This window comes from Amblyomma mixtum, chromosome 10, assembly GCF_055824585.1.
Source record: "Amblyomma mixtum isolate Tamu chromosome 10, ASM5582458v1, whole genome shotgun sequence".
NCBI classification, from domain to species: domain Eukaryota; kingdom Metazoa; phylum Arthropoda; class Arachnida; order Ixodida; family Ixodidae; genus Amblyomma; species Amblyomma mixtum.
The window spans coordinates 8,751,592-8,771,149 of NC_143021.1; the positions used below are offsets into that span (position 1 = coordinate 8,751,592).

General features: G+C 51.3%; 1 protein-coding gene and 1 pseudogene across 1 annotated transcript; both read left to right on the forward strand.

Moving 5' to 3' along the window:
• The first annotated feature begins 1,565 nt into the window (after positions 1 to 1,565).
• LOC149325090 (uncharacterized) lies at positions 1,566 to 2,504 on the forward strand. Its single transcript, XM_089564185.1, has one exon. It carries the CDS (start codon positions 1,566 to 1,568, stop codon positions 2,502 to 2,504), a length of 939 nt encoding a protein of 312 aa, XP_089420311.1.
• A 9,343-nt stretch (positions 2,505 to 11,847) lies between these two features.
• Positions 11,848 to 17,797, forward strand: LOC149325091 (uncharacterized; annotated as a pseudogene).
• Positions 17,798 to 19,558: the final 1,761 nt, after the last annotated feature.

The window sequence follows — 19,558 nt, forward strand, 5'->3', positions numbered from 1 at the left end:
ACTTTAAACGATGTTTCGGCTCCCACACGGGAGCCTTGTTCACAAAAAAGTACAGACGTCAAAAGGCTGGCTATTTATGCTTTAAAATGTGTCCTAGGCAGCGGGCGTATGCACTAGGAAGTGCACCGTCAGTGCGATTAAGAGTGCATGCGGTTGTCTGAATGATTAAGGATTCCAGATATAGAAGGCTTTTGAGACCCTTTTCTGTTTTTAAAATGCGCGAATTGCTCCAATCTATGTCATGCTGCCTGCTTTCAGAATGTTCGGCGAGTGCATTTGACGAAGCTTTCTTGTTTTCAACATCATACTGGTGTTGTTTCAACATTTTAACAAAGTTTCCCCTTTCACCCACATACACATGGTCACAGTCTCTACACGGTATACTGTACACTACGCCCGGAAACTTTTCCTTTGGCAGGCAGACTTTTACGTTGACGAGAGCTTGCCGCAACTTTTTCGCCGGCACATGTGACCCCTCAACGGCGTAAGATCGCAGGATGCGCCAAGGTTTTGCTGATCCCGGGCACATATGGCACAGGTGCACGTTTTTGGCGGCTGGGCCACTGTCAGATCGGGGGGGTCGCAACAGTTTGCGTTCCACAGCGTTGACGAAAGGCAACGGGTAGCCACATTCGGAGAGGTCCTTGCGAACTCTTTGACGGTCGGCTTTGGCGTCCTCTGGCTCTGTGCAGATGCGGTCTGCTCGGCGAAAAAGCGAGGCAACCACTGATCTCTTGTGAGAGGCTGGGTGAAGGGAGTTAAAGTGAAGATAGCGGCCAGTATGAGTGCTCTTTCTGTAAACTTTGAATGACAGTGCGGATTGGCTTCGTTTCACTAAGACGTCCAAAAATGGAAGCTGTCCATTCTCTTCTTTTTCGAAGCTAATGCCGGGCTAATCCGGGCTAATACCGATTTGGTCATTCTACCAGCTGACAAAGGAAATTCCACTTTTCTTCTTGAGAAGGTCGACTACAAGAATAAAATGCTGGCCTTGCTGAATGACCAGAGCACTTACGTGCGTCTCAAGAAGGACCCAACGGCAAAGATACAGACACAGTTGCAAAAGCTTCTATCGGGCGTCTTTCGCGTGGTGCCACCCCAGCACAAGTCCCTCTACTTCGCGCTACTATGTCACAATGGCTCAGCTCCGGCGTTGTATGGCCTTCCTAAGATACACAAAACCGATGTTCCAATGAGGCCTATCGTAGATTTAATCCGTTCACCCCTCTATTAGCTCTCCGGCTTCCTGCATCGCATACTGGCTCCGCTCGTCGGAAGAACCCCCACCAATGTCCGTCATTCTGCTGACTTAGATAAAAAAAGTTCGAAACGTGCGTCTTGACGACTGTGACATGATGGTCTCTTTTGATGTCAAGTCGCTCTTCACGAGTGTTCTAATTGACTTAGCAGTCGAGGTTTGCGCGGTAGCCCTGGAACCTGATGCCACTTTGCCAGGCAGGTCTCCAATCGATGTGCCGGATCTTAGGCGACTCCTGCATTTCTGCCTGAGTAACACTTATTTTACTTTCGACCATGTGTTTTACAAACAAGTTCACGGCACAGCCATGGGTGTTTCAGTTTCTGTTACCGCTGCAAACCTAACAATCGAATGGCTGGAAAGCCGGGCACTAGATTCATTCAGCCCACAACCAAAGAGTTTTGTGCGGTACGTCGATGACTGTTTTTCTATTATCAAGAAGGATGCTTTACTTGATTTCACAGCGCATCTTAACAGCATCGAAAGAGCCATCCAGTTCACAGTCGAAAAAGAAGAGAATGGACAGCTTCCATTTTTGGACGTCTTAGTGAAACGAAGCCAATCCGCACTGTCATTCAAAGTTTACAGAAAGAGCACTCATACTGGCCGCTATCTTCACTTTAACTCCCTTCACCCAGCCTCTCACAAGAGATCAGTGGTTGCCTCGCTTTTTCGCCGAGCAGACCGCATCTGCACAGAGCCAGAGGACGCCAAAGCCGACCGTCAAAGAGTTCGCAAGGACCTCTCCGGATGTGGCTACCCGTTGCCTTTCGTCAACGCTGTGGAACGCAAACTGTTGCGACCCCCACGATCTGACAGTGGCCCAGCTGACAAAAAACGTGCACCTGTGCCATATGTGCCCGGGATCAGCGAAACCTTGTCGTGCATCCTGCGATCTTACGACGTCGAGGTGTCACATGTGCCGTCGAAAAAGTTGCGGCGAGCTCTCGTCAACGTAAAAGACTGCCTGCCAAAGGAAAAGTTTCCGGGCGTAGTGTACAGTATACCGTGTAGAGACTGTCACCATGTGTATGTGGGTGAAAGTGAAAACTTTGTTAAAATGTTGAAACAACACCAGTATGATGTTGAAAACAAGAAAGCTTCGTCAAATGCACTCGCCGAACATTCTGAAAGCAGGCAGCATGACATAGATTGGAGCAACGCGCATTTTAAAAACAGAAAAGAATCTCAAAAGCCGTCTATATCTGGAATCCTTAATCAATCAGACAATCGCACACACTCTTAATCGCACTGACGGTGCACTTCCTAGTGCATACGCCGGCTGCCTAGGACATAAATAGCCAGCCTTTTCACGTCTGTACTTTTTTGTCAACAAGGCTCCCGTGTGGGAGCCGAAACGTCGTTTAAAGTATTCATTTTTATTTCGGTCGGTGTTCTGCCTTCTTCTTCTTCATGTGCGCCCCCGACCAGACGGGTTTCCGTCCAACCCTCTACTTCAGTATCATTTACACTGATTCTCTGAGCATACTAACCACACTTCATCATAGAAATGCAGTGACACCACTAATCGGTGATATCATACACAGCATAACAAGCGCCACAATACAGGGACAAGACATAAAAGTTTGCTGGGTCCCTAGCCACAGTGGAATCACTTTAAATGAGAAAGCGGATGAATGCGCTGCGAAAGCTCGGAAGAAAGTTAACATTCCCTACAAAGATGTCATGAAGTCAGTACAGCACAAGCTCAGAGATAAATGGCAGTCTGAATGGAATATTGAAGGTAATAATAAGTTCCACTTAGTAAAACTCTATGGAAGAATGGAAGTCATGCTCCCACCAAGAACGCTTCACGGAAGTTATATTGTCACGATCAGAGGAGCCGTGAAGGTAGACGTCGGGAAGAACCCAAGACCGGGAGCCTTCTTTTAATTATGGAGCCAGCTTCCACGACACAGAACAGAACAGCGCGTCACGAGAGCCCACCGCCGCTTCGTCGTCGTCTTCGACTCAGCGCGGAGGCCGCGCGGCGCGTTAGGCGCGTGGCATTATTCCCCCCCGCGAAAGCAAACATCGTCTCGATGTGGAATGGAATATGTACAGTGAGGGTAGGAGGAACAAAAAAAAAGACTGGGGGTGAGGTGAACTATACAGTGCGCGCTAGATGACATGCAGGGAGAGTCAAGTTCACACGTGGGGTAAGGGGAAAAGGTACGAAACAGCGTGAACACAGCGCTCAGTCACGCGAAAAGTACGGCTTTAAGCGCACTACATGCACGATTTCAGGCCGTTGACGCTGAGGGCCGACGACCACAGTTCCATGGGGGACAACTTCGTAGTTGACGCTGTTCAGGCGGCGCAGGACTCTGTACGGGCCAAAATGCCTATTTAAAAGCTATTCGCACAATCCCTTGCGGCGCACTGGTGTCCACACCCACACGTGGTCGCCCGGCTCGTAGTGCACGTCCCTGTGCCGAAGGTTATAGTGTCGGGCATCGGCGGATTGCTGGTCCTTGATGTGCAAGCGGGCCAGCTGACGGGCCTGCTCTGCTTGCTCCACGAAGTGGCCAGCTTCAGGGGGAAGCTCTGCGTCGCCGTACGGCAGCATGGCGTCTAGCATCATGCGGACCTCTCTGCCATACACGAGACGGAACGGGGTGAACTGGGTGGTTTCGTGCGTCGCGGTATTATATGCGAAGGTGACGTACGGCAAGACCTCATCCCAGGTTTTGTGTTCAACGTCGACGTACATCGAGATCATGTCCGCCAATGTTTTGTTGAGCCGTTCCGTTAGACCATTGGTTTGGGGATGATACGCAGTTGTTGGTCGATGAGCAGTATGGCTAAGTGCTAAGATGTCGCGTAGGAGTCGGGCTGTAAACGCCTTGCCTCGGTCAGTAATGATGGCCGATGGGGCGCCGTGTCTAAGCACGATGTCGGGCATAAAGAAGTGGGCAACTTCGGCGGCAGTACCTCGCGCAAGGGCCTTCGTTTCAGCGTAGCGGGTCAAGTAGTCTGTGGCGACTACGATCCACTTGTGGCCGGAAGACGAGAGAGGAAATGGCCCCAAAAGGTCCATGCCGACTTTGTCGAATGGTATTTGTGGCGGCTCGATGCATTGAAGCAGTCCAGGAGGCTTGAGCGCGGGTTTTTTTCGCCGCTGGCATTGCCGGCATGTCCGGACATAATGCTTGACACTTGAAGTTAGGTTGGGCCAGTAATAGTTCTGCCGGATTCGGGATAAGGTGCGGGTAACTCCAAGGTGGCCGGAAGTCGGTTCATCATGGCAGGCAAGGAGGACTTCATCCCGCAGATCAGACGGTACGACGAGCAGGTAAGTTGTCGGACTTGAAGTGGAGTTCTTTTTATAAAGCACCCCTCTCCGCAGGCAGAACGACGATAGTCCACCAGCTAGGTTTCGTGGTATTTCAGGGCACCCACCTTCGAGATGTTCGATGAGCAGACGGAGCTCGGCGTCGGCACGCTGTCTGGAAACGAGCTCAGATGTGCTGACCGCTCCAAGGAAGCTATCATCGTCGGTGGTGTCTTGCGGAGGAGGTTCGACGGGAGCGCGTGACAAGGTATCAGCGTCGGTGTGTTTCCGGCCTGACTTGTAGGTGACGGTGAAATCGAATTCCTGCAGGCGTAATGCCCAACGTGCTAGGCGGCCGCAAGTGTCCTTTAAATTTTTCAGCCAGCACAGCGAGTGGTGGTCGGTGACGATACGAAACGGTCTGCCATAGAGGTATGGGCGAAACTTGGCGGCGGCCCAGAGTACCGCTAAACATTCTTTTTCCGTGGTAGAGTAGTTCAACTCAGCACGCGACAGTGCGCGGCTGGCGTAGGCAATTACTTTGTCGACACCGTTTTGCCGCTGAACTAGAACGGCGCCAAGACCGACGTTGCTCGCATCCGTGTGCACCTCCGTGTCACAATCTTCGTCGAAATGTGCCAGGATGGGCGGTGATTGGAGTAGGCGTCGTAACTCGTCGAAGGCAGTCTGTTGTTCGTTGCCGCAGGAAAATGACGTGTCATCACGGGTTAGGAGCGTCAGAGGGCTGGCGAGCTGGGCGAAGTTTCTAATGAAGCGGTGATAATAGGAGCACAGGCCCAGAAAACGTCGGACTGCTTTTTTGTGGGAGGGGACCGAAAAGGCAGCAACGGCAGCAAGCTTCTCTGGGTCAGAGCGGATTCCGTCAGCACTAATGACATGCCCGAGGAACTTCAATTCGGTGAACCCAAAGTGGCATTTTTCTGGTTTGAGGGAGAGGTTGGCGGATCGGACGGCTTTGAGGACAGTCCTGAGGCGGTGCAGATGTTCCGTGAACGTTGCGGAAAAAATGATGACATCGTCAAGATAAACAAGACAGGTCTGCCACTTCAAACCGATGAGAACGGTGTCCATCATTCTTTGGAACGTGGCAGGAGCACAGCAGAGCCCGAATGGGAGGACGCGAAATTCATACAGCCCGTCCGGTGTAATGAAGGCGGTTTTCTCACGGTCCCTCTCATCAACTTATATCTGCCAATAACCACTTCTGAGGTCGACCGAAGAGAATTACTTGGCTTGACGAAGTCGGTCGAGGGAGTCGTCGATACGCGGGAGCGGGTACATGTCTTTCTTGGTCACACTGTTCAGCTTCCTGTAGTCGACGCAGAACCGTAGTGTCCCGTCTTTCTTTTTCACGAGGACGACAGGAGACGACCACGGACTGCTTGACGGTTGGATGACGCCGTCTGTGAGCATCTCTTCGACCTGTGTTTGAATAGCATCTCGCTCATGAGGGGACACACGATAGGGCTGCTGATGGATGGGTCGGGCTCCTTCATGCGTGATAATGCGGTGTTTAACTATCGACGTTTGGCGCACTTTGGACGACGACGTGAAACACGCACCAAACTCCCGCAAGAGGTCCTGGAGTTGGCTCTTTTCAGTGGGTGGAAGGCCAGGATTTATGTCTACGCTGCTGACCGCTTCGGCGTCAGCTCCAGGTGTGTCCTCCGCACAAGCAAAGCATTCGGCCACTTCCTGAACATGGTCGACGTAAGCGACGGCTGTGCCACGAACAGATGTCGATGTTCATTGCAGAAGTTGGTGACAAGGACCTCTGCACAACCGTCATGAAAGGATCCAAGGCCCCGTGCCACCGCAACCCCCTTAGTGAGTACGAGGGAGACATTAGGCTCGACAACCCGGAGTCCCCTATGTGGCTCGTCGCAGGTAACTCTCGTGAGAATGCTGGCACGTGGTGTCACCATAACGTTATCGTCGGCGACTCGCAGGGCGGACCGAGAACCCTGGTGCGCAGGTTCTTCTGTGGCCATTGCGGTAGAAAACGTCACCAAGCGGTTCGGAAGGTCTATGATCGCACCGTGCTCGCGAAGAAAGTCGATGCCAAGGATGACATCGCGAGAACATTCGCGGAGAACGAGAAAAGTGGCAACGAATGTGCGGCCTCGAACCGTAACCGGGGCCGCACACATGCCGAGTGGTGCGACAAGATGTCCGCCTGCCGTGCGTATGTCGGGACCGTCCCAGGGTGTCGTCACTTTTTTCAGGGCCGTCGCAAGCCGTCCGCTAAGGATAGAGTAATCTGCGCCCGTATCAACCAACGCGTTGACCTTCTTTGTGTCGACGAGAACAGGGATATCCAAGGAGACCCTGCCTTCAGCACGGCCCGTCGATGGCTGTTGTGGAGGATTCAGTCGGTGCGGCGGCGGAACCTGGACGGCGACTGGGGTTGCGCTGTCGGAGCGATTCAAGCGGCGCGTTGGCGGAAACTCTTCGGCGATGCGGCGTTCGGCGTCAGGGCGATTGGGTCGGTGCGGCGGCGGAAGCGGGTCGGCGATTGGGGTTGCGGCATCGCGGCGATACGAAAGGCGCGTCGGGGTAAAACTGTGCAGCGATGCGGCGTGCGACGTCGGGGCGATTCAGTTGCAGCGGCGGTGGAAGCTTTGTGTCGGAACGGCGTTCGGCGGCCTCGCCTCCAAAGGCCGCCGGAGCTAGTTTTACCGACGAGGGCTCGAGGAACCACGTTGTCCTGAGGCGAAACGGGACCCAGAGGGCGAAGACCGGCGTGGAGAGGGCGATCGCGACTCGCGGCGCGGAGAAGATGGTGAACTACGCTGGCGGGTGACATACTCGACGATGTCTTGAGGGCGCTCTCCAGGGCGTGGACGGGGGCTGTCGACAGAAAAACCGCGTAGTCCCATTTCGCGATAGGGGCACCGCCGGTAGAGATAGCCGGCCTCACCACAGTGGTAGCAGAGCGGGCGTTGATCCGGAGTGCGCCAGAGGTAAGTCTTCCGTGGTGCCTGGCGCCGATCCGCCCAGTAAGGAGTCGGCTGGGCAGAGTGCACCGCGACCAATGGTGCGGTGTAAGGCTAAGGCCCAGGAGATGGGGCCGCGCGGCGCACGACGTCCGCGTACGTGACTGGCTGGACAGGAGTCGGATACGGCGCGGGATCGTTTGGGGTCGGTTGCGGCGCCGGCACAGCTGCAGCGTCTTGTGCCCTGAGTGCCTGTCGGACTTCCTCGCGGATGACGCTGGTGACGGAATCGACGCGAGGGGCAAAGGTGGCTTGAAGGTGCTGCAGCTCCTCGCGGACCACGGAACGGATGAGTTCGTGAAGGGAGTCCGGATTCGTCCTGGGATCATTGTCGAACCGGTCCAACGTTGTTAGAGTCGACGTTAGGCGCAGTTGCCGGTCGTACTGATGGGATCTTTGCTGCAGCAATTTCTCCATGTGCACGGCGTCGGCCAGGAACTCCGCGACGGTGTTGGGCGGGTTCCGCACGAGGCCGGAAAAGAGCTGGTCTTTTACGCCGCGCATCATGTGCCGCAGCAGATGGCAAAGACGCTTCACATCCTCGACGTACATGGCAACACCCTCATTGGGAAGCTGAATTCGAGAGGACAGTGCACGCTCTGCGCTCTCCCGGCGGTCGCTGTTGGCGTACGTACTCAGGAGCTGACGTCGAAAGTCCGGCCACGTAGAGAAAGTAGTCTCATGGTTTTCGAACCACGTTCGTGCAGAGTCTTCAAGGCTGAAGTAAACGTTACGCAGCTTTGTAGCGTCGTCCCAGCAGTTAAAGGTCGCGACCCGTTCGTAGTGAGCCAACCAGTCTTCAGCATCTTCAAACAGGTCGCCGTGAAATGGCTTAGGCGTGCGTGGAGTCTGAAGGTTGAGATAGGTGGGGCTGGCTGGAGGGACAGTCGTAGGCAGGGCGGGCAGTGGCGTCGCCATGAATGGAGTGGTAGTTATAGGCGCGCTGACAATAGGAAGGGCCTCGGGGGACAGGCCGCGGATCCTCCGGCTGGCACGATGGACAGGGGTGGTCACAAGAGGCGGACGCGTCGAGTCGTCCTCAGGAGTAGGGAGCATCGGCCGCACCTCCACCAGTGTCACGACCAGTGGGGCCGTGAAGGTAGACGTCGGGAAGAACCCAAGACCGGGAGCCTTCTTTTAATTATGGAGCCAGCTTCCACGACACAGAACAGAACAGCGCGTCACGAGAGCCCACCGCCGCTTCGTCGTCGTCTTCGACTCAGCGCGGAGGCCGCGCGGCGCGTTAGGCGCGTGGCAATATTATGTCCTCTCCGTATTGGACACACCCATCTCACACACAACTTCCTACTCACAAAGGAAGACAAACCTGTTTGCGATAAATGCAGACATGAACTTACCGTAAACCATATATTACTCTCATGCACAAAACTTGAATCGCTAAGGAAAAAATACTCTGCTACATTTTACAAAGAACATATTCCATATCATCCAGCATTGATTTTAGCTGAACATGCACTTTTTGGTATGCTCGATGTTTTTGGCTTTTTAAGGCAGGCCGGTATTCTTTAAAAAAATCTCTGCTTCTCCCTTAACCGAGAGTAGAGTAAGCATGAAATGTTTACGGGCATAACACATTGATTGTAGATGGTGCTAGTTAAAATCTTGAAACGGGTCTAGTGTTCAACACACCACACCACACCACACATACTGTGCACTGGTCCATGTGGACGCAATCGTTTCCTGTGAGTGTCTGGGGAATCTCTTCCGCCCTGCCTCGTCAGCTGTATCCGGTTTCTGTCAGGCTCCATTGCTCGGCTTAAGCAGCTGTGACGGTGGCGGCATGGAAATGCAGGGCGATGCAGAAGCGTACGTGGAGACGACGAGACGCAGGCCTGACAAGAATGTATATGCAGCGCGTTCGAATACTCCGCGAGCGTGTATACATCTGCCTGCCAAAGGGTCAACGTCATTAGCTGAAGGCTCAGCGGCCGGTCTTTTACGTGCGTGAGTGGGACCGCAGCGCCATCCTTGGGGACGACGCGGAAGCAGCTTTCCCGCCCTAAGCCCTTCTCGCTCTGGAGCTCCCCTCTTGCTCTAAGCGGCCCTCTCTCTTAGAGAGTCTTGCTAAATCTCGTACGGTGCCCGGATGCTCTCTTTTCAGTGCCCGGATGAGTGGAATTCAGTGCCCGGATGTTGGCTCTCGGTCTCGGCGTGACGTCACAAACTGCCGACAACGGGAGCTAAAAGCAGTTCATGCTTAAAACTGTTATGTTCTGACCCTGTGCTTCGCTACTTCGAACGATACACCTAAGTCACTTTCACAGTCCTAAGAAGGAGGCTGAGATCTTCATACGAGTTATTGGGAGCCTCGAGATCCTTGACAAGCCAAGGATGTCCACGGAGGTTAACCAACATTTAAAGGCTTCTGCAAACAGACATTTCTAAAATCTTTGTCTTTCATCAACCAGGTAGTAAAATTAACTTTCAGGCCGTTTACACCATCGTTTTTATACACTTTATTTTAAAACTTTGCTCAAACCAATTTTTCCATACCTTGAGCATGACGCATGATAGCCTTAGCCGCTTCATCATAATCATCATCAGCCTGACTACGGCCACTGCAGGGCAAAGGCGTCTCCCATGTCTCTCCAATTAACCCTGTCCTTCGCCAGCCGCGGCCACCATATTCCCGCAAATTTCTTAATCTCATCCACCCACATAATTTTCTGCCGCCCCCTGCTACGCTTGCCTTCTCTTGGAATCCACTCCGTTACCCTTAAGAACCAGCGGTTATCTTGCCTTCGCATTACATGCCCTGCCCAAGCCCATTTCTTCCTCTTGATTTCAACTAGGATATCATTAACGCGCGTTTGTTCTCTCACCCACTCCGCCCGCTTCCAATCTCTTAACGTTACACCTATCATTTTTCTTTCCATAGCTCGCTGCGTTGTCCTTAACTTAAGCAGAACCCTCTTTGTTAGCCTCCACGTTTCTGCCCCATAGGTGAGTAGATACACCCGTTGTATACTTTTCCCTTTAGGGTTATTGGTAAACTGCCATTCATGATCTGAGATAACCTGCTATATGTGCTGCACCCCATTCTTATTCTTCTAGTTATTTCCCTCTCATGATCTGGATCAGATGTCCCTACCTGCCCTAAATAGACATATTCTCTCACTACTTCCAGCACCTGGCTACCAATTGCGAACTGCAGTTCCCTTGCTAAGCTGTTGAACATTACTTTGGTTTCCGGCACGTTAATTTTTAACTTCTTTACGACGGCTACCTTGCGCTTATTTATTAACTTTGATAGGCCTGGTAGTTCTATTCGGTCTGTGGAGTTAGACGCACTTATGCTTTGGTGTTTCTTTATCAGATCTTTTAGTCTCCTGAGATAGCTTGCCGGTACCCTGTCGAACCATCCTACCCCCTACCTCTGCGGCACACTCCGTAACATCAGGCTAGCCTAGCAGTGCTTTTGCAGGAAATAGCGGGTATTAAAAGGGACGTCATAGGGCTGCGTTAGGTTAGGAGGACAGATGAGGCATATACAGTCCTAAAGTGCGGGCACGTACTGTGTTATTGTGGATTAGCAGATAGACGAGAACTAGGTGTGGGATTCCTCATAAATCAGGATATAGCTGGAACCACCGAGGAATTTATAGTATTAACAAAAGGGTGGCAGCTATCGTAATTAGGCTCTAATCCGATCTAAAATAGAATATGCGTCTTCCGTGTGGAACCCTAACATCAAGTCACTGATTAATACTTTAGAATCAGTTCAGAATCGTTCGGCCCGTTTTATCTTGACTAACTATTCGCGTTCGTCTAGCGTCATACTCATGAAGAGAAATCTAGACCTTCCAGATCTTTCACTGCGGCGTCATCTTTTTAGGCTTTTCACTTTCCACAGAAATTATTACACAAATCAATGGCTAAACTGAAGTCTTTTCACGGCTCCAAGTTATGTATCATCTCGTATTGATCACCGACTCAAAGTGAATGTTCCAAGTTGCAGAACTAACCGGTACTTTTGTTCTTTCCTGCCAAAGACCAGCTCAGACTGGAAGCACCTGCCCGCCTCCACCGTCTCCATTTCAGACCCAGAAGCTTTCAAGTCTCCGCTTTTTGATCACCTGTGTTAATTAACTCTTTTTTGAATTTGTATTTGTATAAATATACTTACCACTCCTATCTGTATCGCCTCAACCGCCCTGATAGTAATGAAATAAATAAATAATGAGAGCTACTAGCTGAAGGTGGTGTAGGACTACGCACCTACATCAAGGCATGATGACCAGGTCCTTGAATGCTTCTATGAAGATGTGGGATCGGCAATGACCGCGGTAAAATCACAGTACACTGTTCTGATGGCCGACTTCAATGCGAAGGTAGGCAAGAAGCTGGCTGGAGACTAGGCGGTAGGCGACTATGGGATAGGCCATAGAAATATTTGTATTTGCGGGTATTTGCGGGTATTTGCGGGTATTTGCGACCACCAGTAGGGCTACTCAAGCGCATATGCAAGTTTCTGAAAACAGCTGTGGAGACAAATTAGAAGATGTGAAGATCATGTGCGGGCTCTATGTTACAACCTGGATCCGTGGTGGCTGGCGGAGAAGAATCTTCGTGCGATTGGTCGCCTTACAGGAAGATTGACAGAGTTTTGGTGGGCTCACACTCTGAACGAAGTGTTGCAGTCTACTGCCTTACAGAAGACTAAGAAGCCAACGGCAAAAGGTGTGACTGTCATCGGGGAAGTAGAGCTTCCCAGCGACGTAAGAAACACGTTGAACCATGGCCCGAAGTTCAGCCATGAACCATGGGTTCAAGCATATGAGTTCCTCGCCCTAAACAGACGCATCGCAGGAAAGGCTGCAGAAGAAAACAAGGAAAGGTGCCTCCTTGATGGTGTGGATGCACTGACCAGATCTACAAGTCGCTCCTTTACTGGACCAGGCAAGTATCCCATGGCAAAAGTTGTGTCCTACTTCAGACAGCACAGCCTCCGGCTTCTCCAAGCCGACAAGGATGGTGGCTTCGTGGTGCTCCCCGAAGGAGAGTTCCGAACAAGAGGAGATGAAGCGATTGCCAAGAACTTTGTTCCTTTGAAAGCTAGCGCAACGAGGGTAAAAGGGAAGGCGATCTTGTTGTGTAAGGACTTAGAATTAGGTAGGCTGGCAAACTTCATCAGTAACAGTAAATGCAATGCTCTTTCTGTATTTTTTACAGCAAAAACGCACAAACCGTCGATACCTTTTAGAACTGTGGTCAGTGAGAATGGTACGTGGCAGGTGGTTCTTAGTAAATTCTTACAGAAGCATCTGAGCTCACTTAGTGTTCATGATCCTTTTGTTACAAAAAGTTCAAAAGATGTTGTTAGGTTTCTATAGGGAAATGCCTCTATTGGTTATGTTTCTTCAGTGGATGTAGAAGACTTGTTTTATTCGGTGCCCCATGATGCCTTGTTCACTTGCGTGAGGGAAGCCATAGAAAGTAGCGGTGCTGTTGGATTCCAGAACTCATCAGGCGTGTCAATTTGTGATTTTATCAAGTTCCTTTAAATTTGTCTTAGTGTGACGTTTGTCTCATTTGACAACAAATTTTACCGCCAAAGACAAGGGATTTGCATCGGATCCTGCGTAGCTCCAGCTCATACTAACATTTTGCTAGCATTTATTGACCGCGCCCTAGAACTAAGTTTAACAGGGAAGGGAGTACTAAAAGTATTTAGGTATGTTGACGATTTTCTAGTTGTTTTTAAATAACAAAAAACTTCACCTGCACGGATTCTGTAAGCACAGTTTTAGCCAACTTCCAAAAAGAGGGGAGGGGGTTGGTGTTCACTCATGAGCTACCCAAAGGGGGGTGGTTACAGTTTTTAGATCTTAATATTACCCTGGGCGAGGATCATGTTTGTTGGCGTTATTCCCCTCGTGCCAGGAAGGAGCTTTTGCCTTACACATCAGAACATTCAAAAACTGTAAAACGTGCCATTGCTCGCCTCTGTCTTGAGTCGGCTCTCTTGAAGTCGTGTCACCATGCTATGCAGATGAGTTTTGATACGCAAGTTGATCGGTTGGTTTCGGCGGAGTTCCTATGCACGGTTATCACAGCAGTTGCTTAAGCCCTCCTAAGAAAAGTAAAGTGTGCGATGTTTCACAAGTGGACTGAGTCGAACAAAGAGTCCGTGAGACCAGAAGTGGTGCCTTATGTGCATATCGTCGCGCACAATGTGAAGAAAGTGGCAAAGCGACATGGCGTGCCGGTCGTGTTTTCTGCCCCACGAAAGCTTGGCCAGCTATGCGCGCGCATTGGGAGCGATAAAAAGAGTTCCTGCAACAAAAAGCATAACAAGCAGTACGTGAAGTGCTGCACAGGTGTGGTGTATGAAATACCACTGACCTGCGGAAAAGCCTATGTGGGCCAAACGTGGCGGTGCGTTAATGACCGCGCGGCTGAGCAAGCAAGATCGCTAACAAATCTAGAAGGTGCACATCTTTCGCAGCATTGCGCTGAGTGCTTCGTGTGTAATCGTGCGGCAGAACATGGGCCGGGGCAAAAAAAGATGCCAGCAATGCAAGAAGTGTGAGCCACGGCTTCGGGAGATAAAGATTCTGGGCAGGAGTGGAGATACGAAGGCGAGGGAGCTTTTGGAAGCATTCCACATTAGGAAGAGGGGATTAGATTTCGTGAGTGATACCTCGGTTCGCCTTTTCAAGAATGAGATATCATATTGTCACGTTGTAGTGACGGCAGTCCAGTGGTCAGGAAGACACCAGCCAGTCTTGGAAACGAAGCTCTTTATGTGGGCTGACTTGCGCCCGCAAAAAAACTGAATCACTCGGCGGCGGCGTAAGCAACAAACGTGCTCGTCGGTCGTCGAACTACGAATGCCCGCTGCTCGCGGCATCGTTCAATTTAAAGCCGGCAAGAAAACTTCCAGATAGCAGGACAAGATCATCTACAGTAATCTGGAAAAACCTAGATGCAGCCTTTCATGGCTGCGATCAATCGAGATTAGACTGGTCGCTTCTCGCGTCACGAACAAAAATGATAACAGCCCTTTCCTGCAGCCTTCAGCGTGAACGAACAAACACTACAATGATACGTGGCATTACCCCCCTTCCAAAGAAGCATCGTCTCGATGCTTTAAAATGAAATTAAACACGGAGAATGCTTCGAAAACTTAGAGTCCTTTAGCGTTCCTAATAAGGTGTAAGGGCAGCGGTAAAAGCTTCTAGTCTGGCCGTGTCGTCGTCGGTGTTGTCGTCGGTGTTGTCGTCGTATTTGTCGTCGTAGTAGTCGTCGTAGTAGTCGTCGTAGTAGTCGTCGTAGTAGTCGTCGTAGTAGTCGTCGTCGTCGTAGGGGTCGTCGTAGGGGTCGTCGTCTTCGTAGGGGTCGTCGTCGTCGTAGGGGTCGTCGTCGTCGTAGGGGTCGTCGTCGTCGTAGAGGTCGTCGTCGTCGTAGGGGTCGTCGTCTTCGTAGGGGTCGTCGTCTTCGTAGAGGTCGTCGTCGTCGTAGGGGTCGTCGTCGTCGTAGGGGTCGTCGTCTTCGTAGGGGTCGTCGTTGTCGTAGGGGTCGTCGTTGTCGTAGGGGTCGTCGTTGTCGTAGGAGTCGTCGTTGTCGTAGGGGGCATGGTCTTCTGTTTTCGTCGATGGAGGATCTTAGTTCTTGCGCTCAGAAGCAACCTCACCTCCAGAGGCTGCTTTATTCAGTTTAACCTTCGGGGGCTGGGGAAGCGTCCACGCACTGCGTAGCGTCGGCTAGGAGATACAAAGCGCGGTGACGATGGTGACGGGGAACGTGATAGGCGGCTGGGCGGTGAGCATTCTTCCCGACGCAAAAACTCCTCGATTTCGGCTGGTCGCTGGCCAGGTCGGGGTCGTGGAGCGTCGTAAGAGAACCCTCGGATGCCCAGTCTTCTGTATGGGCAGCGCCGGAGGACGTGACCGGCTTCGCCACAGTGGAAGCATAGTGGGCGGCGCTGGTCGGGAGTTCTCCACTCGTCGCATTTCCTCGGCTGCGCGCGTCGCTCGTAGGACGGGCGGGTTGGGGCGAGTGGGCGGCGGTCCAACGCAGCTGACTGATGGCGATAGGGGCTTGGGTCCCGTCGTCGAGGTGCAGGACGGCGCACAGCTGCGGCGTAAGTCATGGCTGGGGGCTGCAGAGGCTGCATAGGTGTCGGCGTCACACCCAAGGCCTGTTGAACTTCGTCCCGGATTACGTCAGTAAGTGGTGAAACCTGCGGCTGCGTTCCATTTGGCAGCAATCGTCGGAGCTCTTCTCGTACTACTTGGCGTATAACCTCCCGCAGGTTATCGTTGTTAGCGGCGTCCAGGCAGTTTGCTGAAAAAACACGCTGCTGGCGCTCATATTGGCGGGCTCGGGCGTCAAGTGTTTTTTCCATCGTGGAGGCCTCTTCTATGAATTCCGCCACGGTTTTCGGTGGGTTCCGTACGAGGCCGGCAAAGAGTTGTTCTTTAACTCCTCGCATAAGCAGCTTGACCTTTTCTTCTTCCTTCATGTTCGAGTCGGCACGCCGGAAGAGACGCTTCATCTCCTCAGTGTACACTGCAACGGTCTCGTTTGGGTGTTGTATGCGAGACTGTAGCAGCTGCTGGGCTCTCTCCTTTCTCACGACGTTTGTGAAAGTCTTGAGAAGCTGCTCTTTGAAGGTTGCCCAATTCGCGAGGCTGGCTTCCTCATTCTCAAACCAGACTCTTGCTGGTCCCTCCAGGGCAAAGAAGACGTACCTAAATTTCATGGCATCGTCCCATTTGTTAAAGACAGCCACTCGGTCGAACTGCTCCAGCCATTCTTCGGGGTCGGCGCCAGGCGAAGCGTCGAAGGTTGGTGGCACCCGGGGCTGCTGCAGAATGATTGGAGTCGTCGTCTGGGGCAAGCTCATGATGGACGTTGCTGCTGGCTTTCGCTTCCGGGTAGGGTCCGGCAGATTCCCGAACTCTGGTGCGTCCCCTTGCAGGCGTCGGCTATCGTGGTGGACTGGACTCAGGTCCTGCGGTTGATGACTCAGAGGGCTGGCGTCACGGCTTGTAGGGGGTGTCCGGAACATGAAAGGCTACCCAGCACCTCCAGCAGATGTCACGTTGTAGTGGCGGCAGTCCAGTGGTCAGGAAGACACCAGCCAGTCTTGGAAACGAAGCTCTTTATGTGGGCTGACTTGCGCCCGCAAAAGAACTGAATCACTCGGCGGCGGCGTAAGCAACAAACGTGCTCGTCGGTCGTCGAACTATGAATGCCCGCTGCTCGCGGCATCGTTCAATTTAAAGCCGGCAAGGAAACTTCCAGATAGCAGGACAAGATCATCTACAGTAATCTGGAAAAACCTAGATGCAGCCTTTCATGGCTGCGATCAATCGAGATTAGACTGGTCGCTTCTCGCGTCACGAACAAAAATGATAACAGCCCTTTCCTGCAGCCTTCAGCGTGAACGAACAAACACTACAATGATACGTGGCAATATCTTGAACGGTTTTGTTGATGCCTGTTGTATCGGTGTTTTTTGCGCATGCTTTGAATTTTCCATATATTTGCTGGCTTTGCAGTAAATAAAATCAGGTGAAGTTAGCGCATGTCCTGTATCAGTCTTTCTTGTGTACGTCTTATTGCAGCGCTATTACCATTTCTGTCTCAAAAGGAATTCAGGATTTCGCTGCAGAACAGATTTTCCGCTTTTACTGAAGAAGGCGACCCTAATGTTGAAACTCTTAACGATAATCTCACAGCTATCGTTACGGAGTGGTAGCAGTGCGGCCCTTCAAATGGTCAATTACAGATCGTAAGCTGATGTCAGCTCGCTGCCTCGCTATGACATGGGAATCGCTAACTACTCCAAAGAAACGACTGTCGTCCTCTCTGCTATCATCAGGCAGCTCGACCGGGGCGCGGGGGAGCGTATCGGCATCTTCGTGCGTGCGTCCAGATTTATATGCAATTGTGTAATCAAATTCCTGGAGGCGGAGGCTCCACCTTCCTATGCGGCCTGATGGGTCCTGTAGATTGGCCAGCCAGCGCAAGGAATGGTTGTCTGTCACGACTTTGAAATGGCGGCCGTAGAGGTAGGGTCGAAACTTCATCGTGGCCCGAACAACCGCGAGACACTCCTTTTCCGATGTAGTGTAGTTAATTTTGGCGCGAGACAAAACGCGACTCGCATATGCAATCACGCGTTCCACGCCATCTTGGTGTTGGAGTAGGACAGCACCCAAGCCGATGTTCCTGGCGTCGGTGTGGATCTCGGTGGCAGCCTCCTCATCAAAGTGAGCAAGAACAGGGCCTGTGTGCAGGCGTCTACGTAGCTCTGTGAAAGCCTCCTGTTGCTCGGTAGTACACACGAACGGGGTATCGTCACGCGTCAAGCGGGTCAGAGGTTCGGCAGTTTAAAAGAAGTCAGCGCTAAAGCGACGGTAGTAGGCGCGCTGGCCCAGGAAGTGTGTCAGCGTTTTCTTTGTGGCAGGAACCGGAAATTCGGCCACGGCGGCAGTTTCGTCGGGATCGGGTTGGACGCCGGCGGCGCTGAACACGTGGCCGAGCAACGGAGTTGTTCGTAGCCGAAGTGGCATATTTCGGGCTTGAGCGTTAAACTGGCCGACCGCAGAGCACCCAATACAGTCCGCTGGAGGTCAAGAAGTTCTTCAACGGATTCAGAGAACATGACCACATCACCCAAGTAAACTAAACAAGTTTGCCATTCGAGGTCAGCGAGGACTGCCTCCCTCATGCGCTGAAACGTTGACGGCGCTGAACAGAGACTGAAGGACAACACCTTAAATTCATATAAGCCATCGGGAGTAATAAAGGCAGTTTTTACCCGGCCGCGTTCATCAACCTCAATCTGCCAGTACCCGCACTTTAAATCAATCGAGGAAAAGATTTGGCAGTGGCTTAGCACTGGTTAAGCCTGGGTGTACAAGCGAAAATCTTCAGTAGTAAGGTGGAAAGTTGGGCGAGTTGAATCTTATTCATGATGAAGTTAGCGCCAAAAACGAGGACTAAAGTAGGAGAGAAGACACAACACGAGCGCTTTTTCACAACTAAAATTTTCTTCCATTGAAGTTTTAGTTGCGAAAAAGCGCTCGTGTTGTGTCTTCTCTCCTACTTTAGTCCTCGTTTTTGGCGCTAACTTCATCATGAAAATCTTCAGTTACGCTTGGTTTGACGTCATGGCTGTCGCAGTTCGCGCACAATGTACTGGGAGCACCACGATAACGGTGGAACGTTCGGCCGTCCACACACTGCCTGTGCGGTGTCGGAGCAGGAGACGGAAATCGACGCGGTTAAAATTCAGGGGGAACTTTGGCTCTCTTAATTGCTGCAAGGCGAAAGCGTTTCCTTGCACATTGCTAGCTTTTTTATTTTGCATATTTTATCTTTTACACTGCATTTATTTTTATTTTTGTTGTTGTTTATTTAGTGTTGCTCCTTTTTGTTTATTGATTCTTTTTTTTTTTAATCTTTCATATTTCTTATTTCATTTTTATTTCTGTGTTTCCTTATTCTTATTGACTTCTTTATTTATTTTTCCTTGTTTGGTCTATTTCAATGTTTTTATTTCATTTTCCTTAGTCTTGTTTTTTCTATTCTTTTAATTTCATTTATGAGCGCCATGAATTCACTAGATGCGCCTTTATTCATGCTCAAACCTTGTGTGGTACGTGATGCAAGTGTTGCATTGTGCAAGGATGAACGTACAGAGACTGCACCGGATCTTTGCCGTTTTTGTGTGGGCTGCGGACTGGGAACGCTGCAGCCGGACCAATTTGTTTAGGCGGGTGAAGGATGGCGGCCTGAGTCTGGGGCACTTATTTCTGCGGCAGATTGTAAGCAGATTTTGTTTTGTGCGCGATGTAAGCGATCCGTTTTTGCGCACTGTGTGCCAATTAAGGCTCGGAAATGCACTGCCGGACTTTGTTGTCACAACCGAAAGGTTCTCGGGACGTATTTTTGGTTACTTTAGAGAGGTTGTCGCGAGTGTTCGATTCCTGTCTGTTCGATTTTCGTATGAATATTTATCTTCTGTTAGCA